Source organism: Chrysochloris asiatica, unplaced genomic scaffold (genome assembly GCF_000296735.1).
Source record: "Chrysochloris asiatica unplaced genomic scaffold, ChrAsi1.0 scaffold00016, whole genome shotgun sequence".
NCBI classification, from domain to species: Eukaryota; Metazoa; Chordata; class Mammalia; order Afrosoricida; family Chrysochloridae; genus Chrysochloris; species Chrysochloris asiatica.
In genome coordinates, this window is record NW_006408534.1 from 10,190,921 (window position 1) to 10,212,402 (window position 21,482).

The 21,482-nt window shown below is 46.7% G+C and overlaps 1 protein-coding gene across 1 annotated transcript in view; it reads right to left on the minus strand.

Annotated features, from left to right (window-relative positions):
• PLB1 (phospholipase B1) overlaps window positions 1-21,482 on the minus strand; it is a 173,540-nt gene that overhangs the window by 38,993 nt on the left and 113,065 nt on the right. The window contains 11 exon segments of the mRNA XM_006835284.1: window positions 3,006-3,105; window positions 3,331-3,374; window positions 3,527-3,591; window positions 5,755-5,813; window positions 6,367-6,427; window positions 10,029-10,094; window positions 15,796-15,867; window positions 16,417-16,512; window positions 18,166-18,270; window positions 18,998-19,079; window positions 20,596-20,696. Of these exon segments, the coding sequence (XP_006835347.1) occupies window positions 3,006-3,105; window positions 3,331-3,374; window positions 3,527-3,591; window positions 5,755-5,813; window positions 6,367-6,427; window positions 10,029-10,094; window positions 15,796-15,867; window positions 16,417-16,512; window positions 18,166-18,270; window positions 18,998-19,079; window positions 20,596-20,696 (851 nt within the window).

The window sequence follows — 21,482 nt, forward strand, 5'->3', positions numbered from 1 at the left end:
CTGACCTTGTGGTTCAAACTGGCCTTGAGGTCAAGTGCTTATCCTGTGGCGCCACGGCCAGTGTTATCAAGTAGGTTCTGACTCATAGTGTCTGTGTGCAGGGTTTCTGAGGCTCTAAATCTTCATGGGAGCAGAAAGCCTCATCTTTTTCCCAGAGTTGCTGGTGGACTCAAAACTGCTAACCTTGTGGTTCGCAGTTCAATGCTTATCCTTTAAGGCTACCACACTCCCTACTGTGTATTATGTACATTTATCTCATTTTAACCTTCTGATAACCTTGATAGGTAGGCATTATTATTATTCCCATTTATAGAGAAGGGCCACCATTTGTCTGTCAGTTTTCTGTCTTGTGGTAGCTTGTGTGTTGTTCTGACCTGGAAGATATGCCACTGGTATTTCAAATCCAGCAGGGTCACCCATGATAGACAGACTTCAAGGGACCTTCAAGGCTAAGACTAGGAAGAAAGACCTGGTTATCTACTTCTGAAAATTAGCCAGAGAAGATATTCTGAATAGCAACAAAGGCAGGAGAGGTGCTCAGTGAGATGGATTGGCACAGGGACCGAAACAATGGACTCCAACGTAGCACTCGTCATGAAGACAGTGTAAGACGGGGCAACATTTTGTCCTGTTATAGATAAAGTCACCATGAGGTGGAGATGGCTCATCAACAAATAACAACAACAATACAGACAAGGAAACTGAGATGCTAAGTAACTTGCCCAAAGTCACACAGCTATCAAGTCTTAGGGCTGGGGCTTGGGCACAGAACTCATTTTAGTTGCTTGCTGTAGGTCAACGCATCCTTATCCACACTAATAAACAACAGAGGTCAAACAAAGGAAAGCCTTAGAATGAATCTCCCATCTTACTTATTTAAGTCAGCCCTTTACTCTCCATTCCCCTAACACTGGACAATGGGGACAGGAATCAGAAGATGCAGCTTCCAACTCCTCCCCCTGCCACTGTCTCTACTCTAGCAGAGGCCTTGAGGAGCAGTATAAAGGAAAGGCAGTAAGAGAAGTGAAAAGAGAAAAGGGAGGGGGGTTTGGATGTCAACAGATTGCAGAACCAACTCTTGGTTAATGATGGCTGTATACTGTAATAATAATAAAATGATGACGATGATAATAATAATAGTAATGGTAATAACAGTTATTAGATGTTGATATAGTGGCTCCACAAAGCCCAGTGTTTTGCAGAAAAGTCAGTTCCTCTTGCTTATGATGTTAAGGAACTGATATCACTTCCTGTGGCTTGAAGTCCTAAGCTGAGCGTGGGGCCCACATTACTGTGTCTGGAAGGAACGCGCCCTGTAAACAGAGTGAGTCAAGCTGGTGTGGTTTCCCTGGTGATGTGAACCTAGCTATCCTTCTGCAAAGCAAATACCCAGCACGTTCCATGCAGAGAATCAATGAACTGGGGCAGGCATTTCAGCTTTAATTATCTGGCTTCTTGTTGACAACAGAAATCTGAGAGAAAACAAACAGCCACCATGCTGTTTCAGGCTCTCTACCATCTAACGCCCTCTTGTCAAAACAGAATCTTTTTCAGATCAAAGACTGTTCTGAGGTTCTGAGGCATGGACAAGAAGAAGGGAGAGCAGATGTCCATGAGGAGGTCATGTACTGATTTCTTGGGAGCTGAGCGTTGTCCCCTATGTTTGACCTGTGCCTCTGCAGGCAGGGAGGGCAAGCTGAGTCAGTGTGACAGTTTAGGGACAGCTCAGGGGACCAGGCAGGACAAGCCATCTCCCTCCCAGTGCTCTCTCCTGCAGTGCAGTGGTCAGAGGGAAGATGGGACTCTGAAGACTTGCTGAGGGACCTTGAATCATTAAGGACACTTTCAAAGCCTCAAAATTGTGCCTACCTGGAAGGGTGTGAGGACCACAAGGATGGGAGATGGAACCCGTTCTGCAGGCAATAGTTTGGTCTTTTGGTCCTGGTATTGAGAACAGGACCACATCTGAGGCCACTGAGTGGGGGACCCACCTGACTAAGAGGGATGACCTGGGCCTGTGGTAAGGGCAATAAAAGACTAGGCTAGAGGGTGTGAATATCGGCTCATAGACGGGAATGTCCCTTAGGGACATGGAAGCTCTGTGCTGAAGAACACAACTTCCCCACCTGGCATCAGCCTGGGGGATTTGTTGTGGTGGTTTTTAAGTGACTCATAGCGACCCTGTATATAGTTTCCAAATTGTGGCTGGAAGGTTTGAACCACCGACCTTCAGTGCTTCTCCGACCATGCTACATCAGCCTGGAGGATAAGAGACTGACTGTTTATCAGAAGGCACTGGAACCTGCTGTAACCTTAGACCTGATAGAAGGCAGAATCAGGAGAGACAGCAGCAGAGAATGAAAAAAGTTGAAATCAGAGTTTGCCCAGCAGAGAAGTAGCAGCAGAAAGATCTGAGAAGAGGGCTAAGACCCAGCTCTGGGCTATGACAGGCAGCCGCAGAAACCCCATCTGAAAGGACCTGGGGTCTGGCTACAAAGCCTGGGTATGCCCTGTGTAGGGGTTGCCCTCAAAGCATGTCTACTTCTAGAGAGGTTGATCCATGACTGTTCCAAAGCTGTTGAGAGCTGGACCAGCATCAGAGAAGTGGGCAGATCCAGCTCAGAGATGTGCCAGCCCAGTACGTAAGAGTAGACATGGATTTCCCACCACAAAACTTATTTAAGAGTGGACGTTGATTTCTATGTCTCATTTGCTGTTTGCTTTCCTTGTACTAAAGCACTGGGAGAATCTTTTGTGCTCTAGTGCTGCTCAGATGAGTGAACAGCCAGTATGCACACCACAATAATAAATCTGTGTCGTTTCAGATAACCTTTGGGTGGGTGCATCACAGATACAGTGTATGCATGCTATGAACCAACTCAGTTCAGCATGTTGGAAGTGCTCCGCTTACAACCACACTCTTTTCTCTCTCTCCTCCTCCTGCTTCCTGACCTGACCTCCCAGCTGTGCCCTCATCTCTCCCTTCCAGGTCCACGTCTGCTCACCGAGCTGTGGCCCCTTCCGTCGCCACATTCAGCCTTGCTGTCTCCTTCTTGGTACCAGTCGAGAACCCAAGGATGTGAGGGTTGAACATCTTCAGAATGTCTTTAAGGAGGGAAGGGGTAGAGAGCACAGGTAAGAGACAGCAGAGGCCCCATGGGAACGCAGTGGGCATGCAGTGTTGGGTGTGAGGACCCTGGGTCTTTTCAGCACTGGCTGACCTCTTTCTTTGCAGATCACCCTTTCATCCCTTCCTCCAGGGAGAAGGCCTGGCCTTCCGAAGAGGTAGTAATAGCTATAGTGATGAATATTACCAGTGCTGCTACTTACTGGGCAGTGTGGTGTGGGTCTCCAACACCCCATCCCCTCCAATGCTGGAGAAGAGAAAGCACATTTGTTAAAAGGACACTTACCTTGTGCACCCCTGGCACATCGTTTCTGTCACCCTGAAGACTAACATCAGCATCAGGCTGATGGACAAAAGGAGGAGACTTGTCAATAGGAAATGAGTCAGGAATATGCTTACCTCCAGGAGAGTCCCCTCCAAGACATGAGGTCACTGGAGTTGCTTGGTCGGGCTCCCACTGCTGTCTGTGAAAAGCAAAGAGAAGTTTCTAGGCCTGAGGAATAGGTTGAGGGCACTGGGAAAGGCCCCTCTTGCCTTGGCATAAGGCCTAGATTTGCATTTTTCATTGACTTTTCTTCAGGCTGCCAGACCCTTGTTTTTTAAGTGCTATTGAGTCAGTTCTGACTCATGGAGACCCTGTCTAGAGTTTCCAAGGAGTGGCTGGTGCATTTGAACCACTAACCTTGTGGTTAGCAGCCCAGTGCTTATCCTGCAGCGCCACACCAGACTCCTTAGACTCTGAGCTGTCTTGACACATTCTTCTCCTCAATCTTCTATGCACAATCAGCAGTCAAGTCTTCTTAACTCTCCCCTCCTAACACCCACTTCTTTCTTTTTCTTCCTTTGCCATGTTCCTAGTGGGCCTTCTTCACACTATGGATGACACTCGGGTTTCCTACTTGGGTTTCCAGTCTCTGTTCCAATCTCACTAACTGGGATACTGGTACGTTCTTCTGAGAACACCTTTTTCTTCATGTCTCCCCGCTAATCTGATGTTCAGTGGATTTCCTACAGGGTCAAAGCTAAGCCCTGTCACCAACATCTGGCTTCTAGTTTGCCTCCTCCTATCCTGTCCACACAAACCTTCAGGATAGATCTGATCACAATTCTGAAACATGGAGACTTTGGGCTGTGTTGTTTCCACTATCACCCCTCCATCCCTTCCTGTAATGCTGAGCTCCTTTTCTAGTCCCTTAAATCTCTGATTCAGTCTCATAGACCAGGTGTGGGGAACATCATTTGGTCTGGCCCTGCCTAAGCAACTGCAGTTCCAGTCATCACATTGTTGTTGTTGTTAAGTGCCGTTGAGTCGATTTCAACCCATAGCGATCCTGATCCTGTATAGGGTTTTCAAGGAGCAGCTGGTGACCTTGAACCACTGACCCTGCAGTTCAAATGGCTTTGCAGTCTGGTGCATTAACCCACAGCACCACGACCAAATATAGCAGGCTAATTTTTAAGTTGATAATTTTATATGGCCTGCGACTGACGTCATAAATTTTGGCAGAAGAAAGATTCCCCACTCCTTGTCTAAGGAACTCTGGTAGCATAGTGTTTACTAGTTGGGCTGCTAACCTCAAGGTCAGCAGTTTGAAACTACCAGCTGTTCTGCAGGAGAAATGAGGCTTCCTGCTCCCGTAAAGATTTACAGCCTCAGAAACCCTATGCAGGGTCACTATGAGTCAGAACCAACTCCATGGCACATCGCCACCACCACCCCTTGCGTGTTCTTACTTTCACTATAAAACTTTGTCTAAATGCCCTGCCTTTAAATAATAAAAACAGAAATTCCTCTTAGACACTTATAAAAGTAGCATGTACACCATAATGAATGAAACAATACAAAGATGTTTTTAAAATGGATAATCCATCTTAAAATCTCACCCCCATCACCAAAACGATATCCCCTCCTTGCCCCTCACACACCTTTTTCCATGCTTATTCCAAAACACAAACACATTCACACAAATATAGGGGTGTTCTTCATTTTCACAGAATAAATACTCTATTTGGAAAGTCCCATATGTCATTTATATATCTCTTTCTGTGTAAGTCTTTTGTTTTCCCAACTGGACATGTTTCTTCCAAGACCTGATTGTGTCTCCTATTACTTTCCCCTCTGAATTGCTTGTGAGGTGTCTTGCACACAGCTCAACAGTTGGCTAATTCAACTCATTTAGTAAGGTGATGCTATATGCCCAGAATTGGGCTATCTCTTCTCCAAAGAATGCATCCTTCAGTGGGGGAAGGGTCATTGGCAGTGTCGGTAAGAACTACCACTCTGTGAGTCGGGGAGATGAAGGTGAGTTCCCAGATAACGGCATAGGTGTGACAACACACACATGGAATGCCTGGGAACAGCGAGGAAGGTGGAACCGTTTCTGTCTGGGGGTTGAGGAGGTCTCATGAAGGACAGTGTGTGTGAACTGGACTGTGGAAGGATGGAGCAGTGGGCTCTTCTAGTTTGCTTGGTGGTGTCCTGTGACTGCCTGGCTGCATTTTAGTGCCTGACACTAGTAATGGCTAAATTATTGAATGTGGGGTCAACATTCCATAAGAGCAGATTTTGGAAGGGGCCTGACTGTACTCCTTGAGGGGCCATCCATGGTTCATGGCTCAGTACTCACAGTCAACGAGTCACCCATGGCGGCCACCACTTTGATGTCTGCTGGTTGGAGCTTGTGAACTAGAGGAGACATACAAGAAGACAGATGGTCAGGGGATCTCCCTTTTGCAATGTAAGTTTTACTAGCAGTCTCTGACTTCTCTAGTCAACAGATCCCCTTTCACTTATTTCCTATATAAGGCTTTAGCAAATTTACTTCTTCCAAATTCATTTGGAGTAACCAAGACACTGGAGGTAATGGACTTAGTGACTATTGTTTATTCTGAGTAGAGCCCACTTCCCATTGGGATGGTCCAGGAAAGTTCTAGTTGCAAGGACTATGTAGGAGGGAAACTAGGGCCCCAACCTATTACTGGACCCATCTCACTGGACAAGGAGGCCTCAAGGACTGGAATTTGGACTACATGGAAATGAGAAGTGTGATTTGGTGGGCAGATCTGGGCTCCTTGACATGGGAGCCCAGCCATGGTTAAAGACCACTTTTTGTGAGCTGCCGAGGATCATGGTAATCAGCAAGACCTGACTGAAGCTCCAGGGTGTGTTTGTAGAGTCTCCCTCTGACTTGCCACATAACAAGACTCTTGATTGAAGGGGTGATGATGTTTTCACTCACCCGAGGTGGGAACTGTGTTGGAAGGTTTCCACCCTGTACACGGGAAGTCACTACCCCAGTTCTAAATCAAAGAGAAAAAACACAACGCCCAACATTCATTGTTCAGGGAGATAAGCTTCAATTAAGCCTGAGAACTAGCAAAAGAATTTTTGGTGGAGTCTAGAAATATGTCACTTAAGGGTGCATGGGAGGTTAAGAACTGTTTGTTATAGATGGACTGAAAGCCTTTCCAATCCCAAGTTATCTGCACTCTTAAATGGAGCCAGCAGCTACCCCAAATCAGGGGAGAAAATGATGAAATCATATAACCTCCCAAAGGAACACAGGATTTGGAGATTCTAGGTGGTGGTGTTTAACATTAAGCTAATTGACACTAATGAAAATGCTAGGGCCCAATCATAATTAGTTAAAATATTTTTAGGAAAGCAACATGAAACTTTTACAATCGCATATCTCCTGGATTCTGTAGGTATTTTCTTTATATGTGTAAACATATCTTTTGCATATTGAAATTCAGAGTACCAGTTCCTTGAATGTGCATAAGTTAATTTCTGCAACACTGGACACCTTTAGTCAAATTCCCCAGACTCTGTCGTATACAGCACAGAAATGGTTAGTGCCAGCAAGCTGAGGGAGAGAGAGCATCTCTTTCCTATAGTCCCAGATATCTGGAGGATCTAAGGGGCAAAGCCCAGTGCTGACATACAGTTTGTTGTTGTTAAGTGCCGTTGAGTTGGTTCTGACTCATAGAGACCCTGTATAGGGTTTCCGAGGTTGTAAATCTTTATGGGAGCAGAAAGTTTCATCTTTCTTTTGCAGAATGACTGGTAGATTCGAATTACTGATCTTGCAGCTAGCAGTCCAGCTCATAATCCACTACACTACCAGGGCTTTCTCCCTGACACACAATTGTTGTTTCTGTTAAGTGCTGCTGAGTCGATTTTGACTCATAGCGACCCTGTATAGGGTTTCCAAGGAGCAGATAGTGATTTTGAACTGCAAATCTTATGGTTCTCAGTCCAGTGCTGATCCTACAACAACATACAGTAGGGCTCCACAAATAGTGTTGACTGGTTCACTTATCTTCTGGGAACAGTGGATTAAGATCAAAAAGGTTAGAATTTATAGCACACAGGATAATTATGGAGCTCCTGGTGTGGCGCTGTGGGTTAATGCTCTGGACTGCAAAGTTGGTTTGAACCACAAGGTTCAGCCCCAGTTGCCATTGCTTAGTGACCCCATATGTGTCAGAGTAGAACTGTGTTTTAGTAACTGATCATTTTCACCCAGAAGGAGATCACTGGGTCTTTTCTCTGAGGTGTCTCTGGTTGAACTCGAACCTCTAACTTTTCATTTAGTAGCCATGTGCATTAACTGTTTGCAACCACTCAAGGACTCCAAAGAACCTAGGTCTGGATTTTTAGCTCATAGGCCATCAGAAGCAAAGATACACGAGGCTCCAAGAAGCCAGCTAGCAGGCCCAGGCCCGTTTTGCTCACCATAGTACGCAGTAATGAACACAGCACCTGATGCCTTTAGGCCTCCAATAAATAAATGTGAAATACATACACAGTGCACATGGTTCAGCACGCAACTAATAATGGAAAGATTTGCTGGTTTGAACACGGACACATACTCTATTGACAGGACACATCTGACATTTCAAATGATTGTGGCTTTTGGAGAGAGTCCAGAGAAGCTGGATGACTGTTCAACCCCCAGCTAGGAAGCTTTCTTCTCGCCAACACTCTTGCACACTGCTGCTAGCCCAGTCTGCTTCAAGTGTGGTTTTCATCATGACTTTCCTTTTGTTTGTTTGATTGATTTCCCCCCCATAACTTATGCTGTTGCTGAGTTAATCTCCTACTACAATTCCACAGGATTTTCAAAGCTGTGACTTTCAGGAAGCAGATCTCCAGGTTTGTCTTCTGAAGCACTTCCGGGTGGGTTTGAACTGCCAATCATTCTGCTATTGAGCACATAATTGTTTATGCCACCTAAAGACTCCATGATTTTCCCTTATTGCTCAAGAACACACCATGACTTCCCCGGGAAAGAAATCTTCTCTCCTCTGTTGCGTTTTGAGGCCCACCATCATTTGTCCTTTCACTACCTATTCAACTCCATCTCCCAAGAAACACCTTTGCCTCCCTTATGCAACTGATCTTCTTGTATTCTCCCCTTCTCCCTCTGAACCATGACTCTTTTGCTGCCTCTGTATCTAGGCTCATGCTGGTTCCTCCCTACTCTGTCCCATTCACTTATATCCTCTCATGCTCCAGTCTTACCTCCTTTCTGACTTACAGTGGTGTGTTCTTACTTCTCCCAACTCCAAACTCCTGTTAGTGCTCAGATCCCACAGATTAGCATCAGTTCTTCACTAATTTCATGTAAGTTGGTCTCCACTCTTATAAAAGGATGTCCCTCACTCTTACCTCTCTCTAATCCACTTGCCACATAGCAGCCATGAAGATGCTTTACAAATTTGATCCAGATCCTCCAATGGCTTCCTACCAAGCTTAACCTAAAATCAATCTTCTTATTGAGGGACTCAGGTTCTGAGTGATCTTCCCTCCCCCCTCGTTTCATCTCTGCCTCATTCATATGCCCCACCACCATGACCTTCTTTCTCTTCCTCAAGTATACCTAACTCAGCCCCATTTATGACCCTCTGTGCTCCCAGGCCCTTCTGTTTGGGACTTTCCTCAGGCTTTGCAGATAGCCAGTACCTTTTCATCAAAGCTCACCTCCTCTCAGAGGACTAGCCTCCATAACGAAATGAATTGTCCACCTCAGAGCTGCCCTCACTATCTGAAGGGATCTTGTTTCTTCATTTGTTGAGCTACTTCCTGAGATCTCTCTCTACTAGATTATTAACTCCCATGAGGGCTGGGACCCATATGTGTAGTTTATTGCTCTATCCCAGTTGTGGGACAGTTCCTGGTACATAGTAGGTGTTGAAGAAGTACTTGTGGAATGACCTCTAACTCCCTAAGGGAAGGCCTAGGCCTTGTACTTCTCTGAATCTCCTACAGCCCCTCGAACAAGACTGGACATACCAGAGGTGTTCAAATAACCTAAGTGACTGAGCTCCTGCCCTGGAGACTGACAGACCATTTTGTAAGGTCTAACGTGGTCCAGCATTCTAGAGGTCCACTTTGGAGTAACCAAGAGTTCCCCCTGCAGTCCTAAAATCCATGGGCTCTGAGTCCTTTGTGATTCCCTCAGGGCTTGCCCAGATGTGCATCCGCTTCCTGTTAGGCCCAGCCCCTAGAATTGAGATTTCTTCCCATTTGGCTTCCACCTTACAGGAAGTCGATGGTGCATCATAGTCACTGCCTCCTTCTCCCTCTTTCTCAAAAGGCTGCACGGCCTAATCGGAAGCAACGTCTATGAACATATGACTGCTAAGTTCAAACAAAACTGATCTGGAGGCATTTCCTGCAGGTGGTTGCTGACAGCAGGTAAGCACTTGTGGACATGTTGAGACAATGCTGGGAATTTGTGGTTTGGGAACATTTTTGTACATTCCAACTCCAAGTCTGTAAGATGGGTGCACTTCTGCATAAACTAACATCCTGAAACCTGCACCACTGCCCAAGTCACCACAGGTGGAAACAATTTGTGCCGGAGAGAGCCACACCTGGGCTGGAGGTTATTACCTCAATGGCTGGGTCAGAGGGGTATGTGTAGTTGCTGTTCCGAAAGGTTCCCAGGAAGGGCGCATTCTAAGAGAGAAAAGAAACCACAGGGTTATGTAACAACACTGAAGCTAGTTTAGGAACGATAAGGACTAACAATCCTGTCTTCTAGGTTTACTTCACACATTGCTGCATTTTCATTTATTCACTAGAGGATTTTACAGGAGAGCTTAGACTAGGGCTGCTCAAGAAAAGGATTCAGTATATTATTTTAAAGGAGCTCTGGTAGCATAGTGCTTACAAATTGGGCTGCGAACCGCAAGGGCAGCTGTTTCACGGGAGAAAGATGAGGCTTTCTGCTCCCATGAAGATTTACAACCTCAGAAACAATGTGCAGGGTCGCTATGAGTTGGAACTGACTCCATGGCACATAACCACCACCAACATATTATTGTAAAGTGGGCTTCATGTGTTTGTTTTTGCCTAAGTAATTGACAATTCCCTAATCCTCAGAATTAACCATTTTCTTTCCTTTATAATTTCTTTGGCAAGAGCTTCATGCATTTCTCTCTTCCAAAATGTGTTATGATTATCAATATGTTTTGTTGTTAAGTGCAGTCAAGTAGGTTCTGACTCATATCAATCCTGTATAGGGTTTCCAGGAAGCAGTTGATGAGCTTCAACTGCCGACCTTGAGGTTCAAACCAATCTTGTAGTCCACTGCATTAACTCACAGCACACCAGGACTCTGTTATTTCTCTCTTTTTACTTCCTTTGAACTGTATGTCTGATCCCCTTCAGGTTGGCTGCAGATATTTGGGTCAGTATTTTTTCTCAGGAAACATCCTCTTTATTCCCTACCAGCCAATTTCATGATTGGTTTTTCACACAAGCCTTGTCAAGAATCCAAGGCCATCCAGTTTCAGGTGATGGGTTAATCAATCAAAGAAGAAAGAAGTAATAAAGAAATGGGGAGATCAAGCTAACGAGGAAAAGCAAGTTAATAGTAAGATGGAGATCAGGAATTACCAAAGTGGGCCCAGGGCTGCGGATACTTTCACTAAAGGTTTATTTATAGTGGAGCTGAAAATTTGGGGATAAGTGGGAATATGAAGGAAGAATCAGAATGTTGGAGAAGCGGGCCTTAGAGATCAATTCCAGGGGTTGAAAGCGGACCGCCCCAAGCTGAATCAGGTCAGGCCATGTTTTGTTTTATTTTGCTTTATTTTAACCAGGATGGTACTTAAAAAAGAAAAAGCAGCCCAAAGCTTTTAGAAGGAGAGAGCTTTGTTCAGTTCTGGCCCTACCACTTCCTCTTGCCTTAGACTTGACCCTGTTCACACAATCATGTGCTCATCTGGCATTGAGAACATCTGGCTTTGTAGTCCATGAATGCCCTCATTTTTAAGACGAGGAACAACTGAGCCCCAGAGTGGGGCAAGGACCTATACCTGACATTAAGTAGTGAGTGCACAGCTGGAGTCAGGACCTGTTCCAACTAGTCTCTAGCTTGTTTCCACTCCTCACACCAGGAGCAGGCTAACAAAAGACGCTGCTGGTGTCACAAACAGGGAGAGAATGACAGGGACTCAGCAGTCATCTAGAAAGACAGTCTGTGTGCTTAAACTCTCAGCCTCCAACACAGGGCACCGGACAAGCCTCTCTTCTTCCTTCTAAGCATCAGCGTTCCTCTCTGAAACATAGTCAGAAGAACATCCTGGTCCAAAGGAAGGAAGTCCGCCCTGGACCATCTTCAATAGCTGAAGGCAGAAGAGAGCTTTCAGAGGCATGTCTGCTTGGCTAATAAGGTTTGTCTCAGGTTAGTGTTAGGAGTCCTGGGGTGGCACTGTCTGTAAGGTCAACAGTTCAAATCTACCAGCTGCTCCTCAGAAACCCTATACAGGGTTGCCATGAGTCAGAACTGACTCAATGTCGCTTAACAACAACAACAGGTTAGTGTTATTTATCATCCCCCGAAAGCTCACCTTCTATAAATAACTGACCAATGTGTGTTGAGCATCTTATGTGTCCAGAGCATTATTCTGGGTGCTAAGAAGAATGGGATAATACAAAGAGGCTTACAACCTAGTTGGGCAGATAGATGTGAACTACTATTACGAGGCAGTGAAGCACCAGAGAATACCATGCCCAGTAAGTGCAGTAACTGCTGAGGAATGCCTGCAAGATCGCTCAAAGACAAGACTCAGTGGAATGTGTGTGCAATACACTAATAATTGTTCTCTTCCCACTTCAAGGGATCCCTGACTGGGGCTAAGTATTAGAAAAGTGATGATGTCTCCACAAGTAATTCTAAGTAGCAACATTGCTAAGCAATAATGTAAATATAAGAGTGAGGAGTGCAGTGGGGAAGGCTCAGAGCTCGCTTTCAAGGCATTTGGCTTCCTCTTGTTCTTTTTCTCATGACAGAAGACTGGATGAAATATTAAATGAAATGATCTCAGTCGCTATCTCATCATTGTCTCCATCTCTCTGGTTCTCATGCTTTGTTGATACTCTCAGACTATCCATTTAGCCAGCCTTTGGTCTGGAGTTTGAGAAAGAAGAAATGAAGATGCAGACTGAGGCGTCACATGCAAAGAAGTTTAACAGGAAACCTGGAAATGGAGAAATCCCAGAGTGAGGGGATGTGGAGAGAAAACAGAAGATGGCTAAAGACATGAAGGCTGAGAAATGTCCCCACTTTAGAGGTTGGGAGAAGGGTCATTAAAAGAGACAAGAAGGGGCAACTGACAGTTTCTTCGAAGCCTAAGAAATCATAGACAGATGGTCCAGGTTGGGGAAGGAGCGGACAAAGAGGTAATTAAGGCAGTGAGAGGAAAATGGTCACAGTACACAGAGTGACAAGTCAAATGTTAACTGTGAAATAATTTGTCCAGTCTTCAAGTGCAACAGAACTCTATGGAGTGATGTGAAGGGCCCTCCCTGGCACAACAGAATGTAATTGTAATTTGACTGGGATGGAGGAGAAGAGAAGAGGCTGAGAACGCTTCTCATTGCTTCATATCCACTTTGGCTTCCTCCTCCCCAACTGAGTCCTGCCTGTTGACTCTTGTTTCTATATTTAGACACAGCTAGTACTAAAATACATGCTGCCTGGCCCTTGTTAGCTCACACTGAGATGCTGGTGGGCTTTTTATATAGTTCCAAGCACATGGGAGGGAGCAGATGGGACCTGTGGAACACAGACTGCCTGGTGCAGTGAAGACGGGCTGGCCAACAGATGGACCCTTATGGAAAGGGCTCCAGGGTTGCCTAGCAACCATATCTCTCAGCCTCTTCTACCAGTTCCAGGAGGTTGGATGTGCTCCACTATGTTCACCAATGGCTCAATCAGGCTCTGTCAAAGAGGGAGGAGCTGAATGTACTGTGGCTTGAGATAATGGGTGGAGGATTAGGCTTTCTGGACTTCCTACCTGGTCTGGACAGAGTGGCAGAGGCTACCTTGAAGCCCGTGGTACCAGGGCTCTCCCTGACCCAGTGCCTAGGCTCTAGCTTGGTGTTTAATGAAGAGCACATGATAGCTTCCTGTTATAGTGGTGGTGGTGGTACTGTGCCATTGGTTCTGACTCATAGTGACCCTGTTCAGGGTTTCCAAGGACATGAATCTTTATGGGAGCAGAGAACCTCATCATTCTCCTGTGGGGCAGCTGGCCTTAATGATTAATAGCCCATTGCCTAGCCAACTATGACACCAGGGCTGTAGTCCCTGGAATGTTGTTGTTATGTGCCGTGAAGTCGGTTCCGACTCATAGTGACCCTGTACAGGGTTTCCGAGGTTGTAAATCTTTACGGGAGCTGAAAGCCTCATCTTTCTCCTGCGGAAGAACTGGTAGTTTCGAACTGCTGACCTTGCGGTTCACAGCCCGATTTGTAACCACTACGCTACCAGAGCTCCTTCCAGTCCCTGGTACAGGTAGCCATTATTTCTATTATTGAATGGGGAGTGTCTTTCATGGATGATACTCAGTATGGCCATGTAGGCTGTTGACATCTTGAAATGCTTACCTACAGGATACTTTGCAGCCATTGCTCTGAGTCCCCAAATATCCCTACTACCCAGGGGCCTCAACCCCTCCTCCAGGAATCCCTGAACATCTTTAGCATCTAGCAATGAAAGGGTTCACACCTGGCACAGTAGGGGGCTCTAGAACTTTGCCCTAACCCTTTGGCCAACATCTGTTCATTTGGACTGGAAAGCGTGTTTCCCTAGAGGTAACAGAATTTGAATAGCCCTCTAACTCAAATCACAACACAGCAACTGAGCAATCGGGTACCATTACCTTCCTGTACCTCCCCATCTTTCTTCTCCTGCTGACTCTTGCTTGCCAGTGAGGCTGATGAACCACAAGACAGAGATGGAGAAGGCAGCAGATAGGGAGCATGAGCCAGGGGATGAGGTGCCCACTTTCTCAGGAGCCCCATAGATACATGAGGCAGCAGGTCTATTTCCTGGCCGCTGTCCAGCCAGGAGGATGGAGAAGTGATACAGCTGGACCCAGGAGGGAAACCTGACCTCCTACATTGGGTCAAGCCCCTCTACTTATACTGCTGCTCAGGATTCGCTGGGTCTTATTTGGTTAGCCCTTTCATGACCCATGGGACATATAACACCCACCACATTTTCTGCTTCTCAGATTTCTTTGGAAGCTGCTCACCCAGTTGTAGTACATGCTACTGCCTAGTAGGGACCTGTATAAACTGCATGAATCTGAAGAAATGAGCCTCACCCCATCAGTCCTATCACTGGAATTCACGTGGGATGTATATGTCCCACATAATTGTATCCAAATCCATATGGCCTCAAAGATTTCCCCTTGATTTTAGGCATGCCTTCTGTTGCTTACAACATACAATATCAACAACAAAACTTCAAAACATAAATAATTCAGTCATAAAAGGGTTAAAAAGCCATAGAAAAGGAAGTTCCACATGCCCATGGAGGTTGATCATTTGAACCCACAGAGCAGTTCCATGCTCCTGTAAAGATGAAACCATTGCCATTTAAGTGATTCTGACTCAGTGACTTTATAGAAAAGGGTAGAACTGCCCCATAGAGTTTCCAAGGCTGTAAACTTTATGGAAGCAGGTTGCCACATCTTTCTCCTGACGTGTGGTTGGTAGGTCCAAACCACCAACCTTTTGATTAGCAGCCAAGCACTTTAACCACCATTCCACCAGCACTACTAAAGGAAGTTCAAGGTGATGGGAACATGTACCTGCCCCCACTCCTAGGCTTGAAATCAAGTTTAACAACCACTCACATACTCTTCCTTAAAAGGAGCCCTGAACTGAATCCTCATCCAGTTTTTACCAGACAATCCTACTGGCTCCTCCTCCACACAGCTCTCAGCAATCCCCTTTGCTGCTCTCCTCTCTGACCTTCTCCTGGCTGGGAAATCCTTAAGCCAGCTCTGCAATCTCTAACCACAACTATCCCTCCAACCTGCACTTAGACTTTTCCCATCTGCCCCAAATGCCACTGCTAAAAGGAGTCTGCTTGACATTCTTCTGGCTTCTTGATTTCCCTTCTCAAGAAACCACCTCTCTCACTCCATCCTCTCCCAGCTGCTTCTCCCATTCTCTAAGAAATAACCGCTTCTGTGCCCTCTTCCCATGTCTCTGAAGCCCATCTCCCACAACTCCATTGCTGATATTGGTCTAAGGTGTGTGGGGAAAGGTGGGCAATGTGGAAATCTGGAGGAGGCTGTAGGGAGGAGGGTGAGGTCTGGGATCTGGAAAGGAGAGACAACAGATCCTCCCTTATTACCTGAGTTGGGCAGGACAGGAATATATTTGCTGCCAGATTCAAGGTATCCGTTTTCTTTCCTAGTGGCTGAAGCTGATGGGGAAGAAAAGGAAGAGATGGGTTTCTGCTAAAGTCAAATCCCCTGGCAGCCTACTGTAGAGAGGAGAGCTATGAACTTGATTTCAGGGAATCTAGTTTGCACTCCTGGCTCTGCTATTTGCCAGCTATGGGCATTGGACAGGTCTCTTAGCTTCTCTAAGATTCAGCTTCCTCACAGATTGTGAATACTTCCCTTGTAGACCTGTTGAAAGACTGAAGTGATATAACATGGCTCACAGTACCTAGCACAGATGTTGGCACGTATGAAATGTTGAGTAAATGTGAGGTTTCTGCCTCAAATGCACATGGAGAAAAAAAAAATGTACTGGAGGAAAGCCTCTTGTCAGTTTCCAATCCGGAGGAGAGGGAGGAAACGAACCTGGGCTGAGCAAATTCTGAAGGACTTTATATTTAAAATTCTACAGACTTCTCTCCTATTCAGAGGAAGGTTCACAACAAGGCTTCATTCTGTAGGATTGGAATGGGCTGGTGCTATGCCCTAGAGGACCCAGTGAACCAGGGAAAGTCGCACACTCATTTTACCATATTGCTCCAAAGGGCCCTGGAGAGCTGGGCGTGGAATTTCTGACTTGGGTGGATGCAGTCTGGGGCGAAGAAAGATGTATCCGGGAGCCCATCCTGAAGAAGAGAAACAGACTTTCTCAAGATCCTGTTGGTTCAGATTGGTCCACTGCTCAATGCCCTCCTCCCCTGGGAGTGCCTCTATGGTGCCTGCTTACCTTAAGATGGGGATCATAGTGACTGGCCTTAGGTAACCCCTAACCCCCACCCTCTAGTCATGCTACAATTTTCCCTTATTTAATCAGAAATCATCATATTTATAGTTAGATACATTCATACACTTCCCTCAAAACAACAAAAACAAGTCCATTGCTGTGGAGTTGATTACAGCTCATGGTGATGCAGTACATTGCAGACTAGTAGTTCAGCCCCATGGGATTTTTGTGTCTCTAATCTTATGTCCTGGTGTGGTGCTGTAGGATAAGCACTGAACTGCAAGGTCGCTGGTTCAAGCTCGGCAGCTGCTCTTCAGAAATGGCATTTAACAACAACCTTTATGTAAACAATCTTAACACTAACCTAAAGGTTGGCAGATTGAAATCACTGGATGATTTCAATCTGCCAACCTTTAGGTTAGTGTTAAGTGCCATCAAGTTGGTTCTGACTCATAGTGACCCTACATAGGGTTTCTGAGAGGCAGCTGGTGGGTTTGACCTTCTGACCTTGTGGTTCACAGTCCAGTGCTGTAGTTACAGTGCCACACCAGGAGTCAAGCACAAATCATTTGCACCACTCAGAGTGTTCTATTAACCCTAGCTATGCCATAGGTGATGAAAGAATTAGCTCCTTGTCAATGAGGAAACCTGGCCAGCCAGCTGGGAGAAGCCACTTTGCAGTGCTTGACCAGTTGGTCCTTATGGTGTTGAGGGTGGGGTGAGAATCTGGGCAGACTTGGGCACAGCCATTTACAGGGCACCATGCCACCTGACTCCAACTTCTTCTCTCCTGATGTTCTTGAGTGCACAAAGTTTCTCTCCTTCTAACTAGTCCTCCAGTTAGGAGAGACCCTTAGTAGAGGCCCCAATAGGCAGAATTCAGTCCTCACCGTAGTCCACTCATAGAGCTCAGCTGTTCAGGCAAAGAGCACAGTCGGGTTGCAAATGTAATGCACAGACTCTTCCTTTCTAACTGCAGAGTCATGTGTGGAGGGAGAACGTGTATGGGGCAGAAAGTTAATCACTTGGAGTTATGTTATTAATTGCTGTTGAGTTGGACATGAATTGCAATGTTGCCTGGTCCTGGCACCATCTTCATTTCATTGTATGTTTGAATCCATTGTTGTGCCACTCCACCTCATGGAGAGTTCGCTCATTTTCATCGGCCCTTTACCTAGCATGCTGCCTCTCCATCCTTGATGACCTTGAGGACTTTAGGAAAGAGACTTCACATCTCTGAGCCTATTAAAGGAGGATGATAATACCTCAAAAGGAGGTTATGAAGGTTTAGTGTATGAGAAGCATCATGCCTGGCACATAATAGATGCTTGATAAAATGGAGATTGTTTTGGGTCATAATGGAAACTTCCCACATCAGGCTGTCTCTGAGGATGCAGGCCAAATGTTCAAGGAGTCTGCATCCCCCAGAACAGCATCTGGAGAGCAACTCTCTCCTGTCTGTATCTTTCCTATTTGGAAGCCTTGAATGTCGTCCTCGAAGGGTGCCATGGCAGGCTCTCCTCTGGAGCCCTGTGGGTGTGGGTAGGTATCATACCTCCAGTATGGGGAGTTGGATGTTATGAAAGAAGGGCTGCAGAACCACAGTGAAGTCCTCCCGGGTGTCATAGCGGCCTGACTCCACCAGCTCCCGCATGCTGTCCTGGGGGCACACACAATACCTTCAGCACAGGCCATCGGTAGGCTGAACCCGCAGGGGCAGGGACAGGGGTAGTGGGCAGTGTGGTGACAGCTCTGTCCCTGGCTCCCTGGACAGCAGCTGCTAGGCTCACCCTGTCATTCCCATGAGAACACACACATTTGAATACAAATCCCTTTCCAGAGACTTGGAAGCAGGTTGGGCCACATTTTTGTTTGGGTTTTAGGACTGCAAACTCAAATGGGCTAGGCAGGAAGTCCGGCAAGGAACAAAACCTTGGCAGCGGTCTCCAGAGGGGCCCTCAGCAAGCAGTCTTGCACCCTTTCTCCTGGTGGTCCACCTGTGGAGGTGTGGGGCCAGCTGGGGTGGGGAAAGGGGACTTGGGATAGGAGGTAGAGGAAATGGGTTGGGACAAGGGTGGTGGCTGGACCTCCAGAGTGCAAGGAGAGAGAAAGGTGTTCCCCCGGGGTGTCCAGTGCTACTGTCCTCGTCAGACCTAACATTGGGATGAGCTGGCAAGGGCAGCTGGGCCAGTGGGCCAGAAGATTTCATTGCAATGACTCTAACATGGGTTCTGAGGCACCTCAGCAGGGTGGGATGGTGGAAGGGGCCCAGGATGGCTGGGTGTCTCCTCTCAGTAGCTCTCCCCTTTCCTATGGGTCTCCCCCAGGGGAGCTCTGGCCCGTGTTTATTGATGAGTGGTTTGAAGAACTGTCCTTCAGGGTCTCACCTGGTAGGCTTGGGTGATGACCTTCAACCTGGCCAGCTCTTGGGAGTTCTCCGGTGGGCTCAGAACACAGTCACACAGAAGACTGCACAAAGGGAGAGGAAGGAGAACCCAGAGCTGAAGCTTCTGATGGCACAGAGGCCTGGCCTCTGGGTGGGGGCTGGCTTTTACTGCATGGAGGGTGGCTCTTTGGCACCCTGGCCCAGTCTGCTTTAGGAGCACATGTGCTGTGAGGTTGGATATAATGCCAGAGACAAGTATTTGGCCTGACGGGTACAGGATAAAATCCCACAGGAGGCACCTGACGTATGAGTAACCACGTTTTCACATGAACAGAGTATAAGTTGTAGGCTGCAGGTGCTAGGCTTGCCACAGATTACACTGAGCCAATGAATTTAGTCAGTGAAAATTCAACATTTAATTAAAATTTAAACACATCTCTGGTATTGGTGCTAGTATATGGGGGCCTTTGACGTTCATGCCCTTAGACAAGTCTTTAGTTCACACTAGTATCCTACTTCCTTATTAACACCTATCTGCCATTTAAATTTTTTTTTAATGAAATATTTCCTACTTACAAAATAGACTTCCTACATTAAAGAGATCAGAGAAAGTTAAAGCATTCAGAGTTAGGAAAATATTTGTTAAATGTACAAGAAGGCTTCAAGAAGTTCATGGAGAAATGGACTTAAAGATAATGAACTTTTCCACGAACTTGTTTTTTTTTAATGTTTTATTGTGAATTATGTGATAGTTTACATGGGAGAACATTAATTTACATTCATCCTATCGTATATCGCTTTATTACCATGGTTACAATACCCTCCATGCATCATCAACCAACAAAAGGGTATGCACTACAAGCCTGGCCCTTGGTCGTCAGCACACAGCCCCTCTCCCTCTCTGTGTCTAAAGTCCCCATCTGCTCCATCTCTCCACGTCATCCACGAACTTTTTCAAGTCCCTCGTATGCATAAGGAGCCCTGGTATGGGGCTGTAGGATAAGCATTGGACTGCTAACCTCAAGGTTGCTTGTTCAAACCCACCAGCTGCTCCTCAGAAACCCTATACAGGATTGCTATGAGTCAGAACTGACTTGACTAATGAATGATAAAACACATACCCGTGTACCTGCCACACAGCTGAAGAAACAGAACATTCCCAGTTTGAAGTTTCCCTGTGGCCACCCCCCAGCCCCAATTCTCTCCTTCTCTATAAATTCAACTGTTCTGAATGGCATGTCTTACTTCAGGTACATTTTCCTGCTTTTGGATATGTTTTGACCATACATGTATATGCGCTCTATGTTGCCTCTTTACATAGTCTGTGCTATATCCTCTCTCAGAAACTAGCCTTTGTCCAGCCTGACCTCACTGCCTGTGACTCACCCAGGACCACAGAAATTCCTGCCTGGCACCCTGAGGTTGAGTAAGGTAGTAGGTATGGGGTAGGGGAAGGCCATGGCTCTGACCTTCAGGAAGAGGCTGATCCTGACACAGTACCCCTCTATAGACTTAGACACATGGACAGTCAAGACACCAAGATCCTGAGGAGACTAGATGCAAGCACTTGCCCCTCTGGAGCAGCCAGCACCTGCCTACCTGGCATTCTGCACTGGGCATTTGCTTGGATTTCCCAGGAACACCTGCCGTATGACACTGGGGTTCATGAAGTCCACGAGGTTGACCAGAGCTCTGGGCACCTACAGCAAGGCCACAGATGAGAGAGGGGTTCTTAGAACTGCTTCCTCAAGCTGCTTTAGTGGCCTGAGAAGTGGGAAATGGCTGGAGGGCCCCTTTAGAACCCTAGCTCAGTGCCCTTCCACCACCACCCCCCCCCCCGAAGTGCAACTGTGGGGAAGGATGTGGACGAGGTTACCATGGAAGGCCCTGTAGGTTGTGCACCACACAACTCCACAAGTGCCGTCCACATGGGCTGCATGCAGTGCGAATGGTGCCTCCTGCAGTGGGACAGCATGGTGACCCAACTCTAAATGTTGAGGGTTCAGCTCAGTTCAGCCATCATTCAGTGAGTCCTAACATGCTTACTTTAAATTTGGTGAGATGTGTAACCTGCCCCACAGCCAGGACATTGGCCCTTGACCATTTATTTCCCTCTGGTCCAATCAGGCCTATCTCCATTGAGTAGACATGGGGACTCAACCACTGGAGAAGCACCTGGCAAGTGGTGCTCCCTCTGGGCAGCTGAAGCAGCCTGTCCTTGCCAGGGGACAGGGAGAGGACATGCTGCTGGGTACAGGACAAGTGAGGGAGTTGTTCTAGCTGCACCCTATGTCTTAGAACACAGTGCCCCAGCCTGGTGCCAACAGAGAGGAACTCCCAACCAGTTCTCGCCACCAGGGACTGTCCTGGTGAGGGTGGGGTGCTTAGTGCAACACATACAGCTTCTGTTCTTCAAGCCTCAGATCCTTCTGGGCTTTAATTCCTTGGGACAGCCTCTAACCTCTGGGAAGCGAAGGCACTCATGC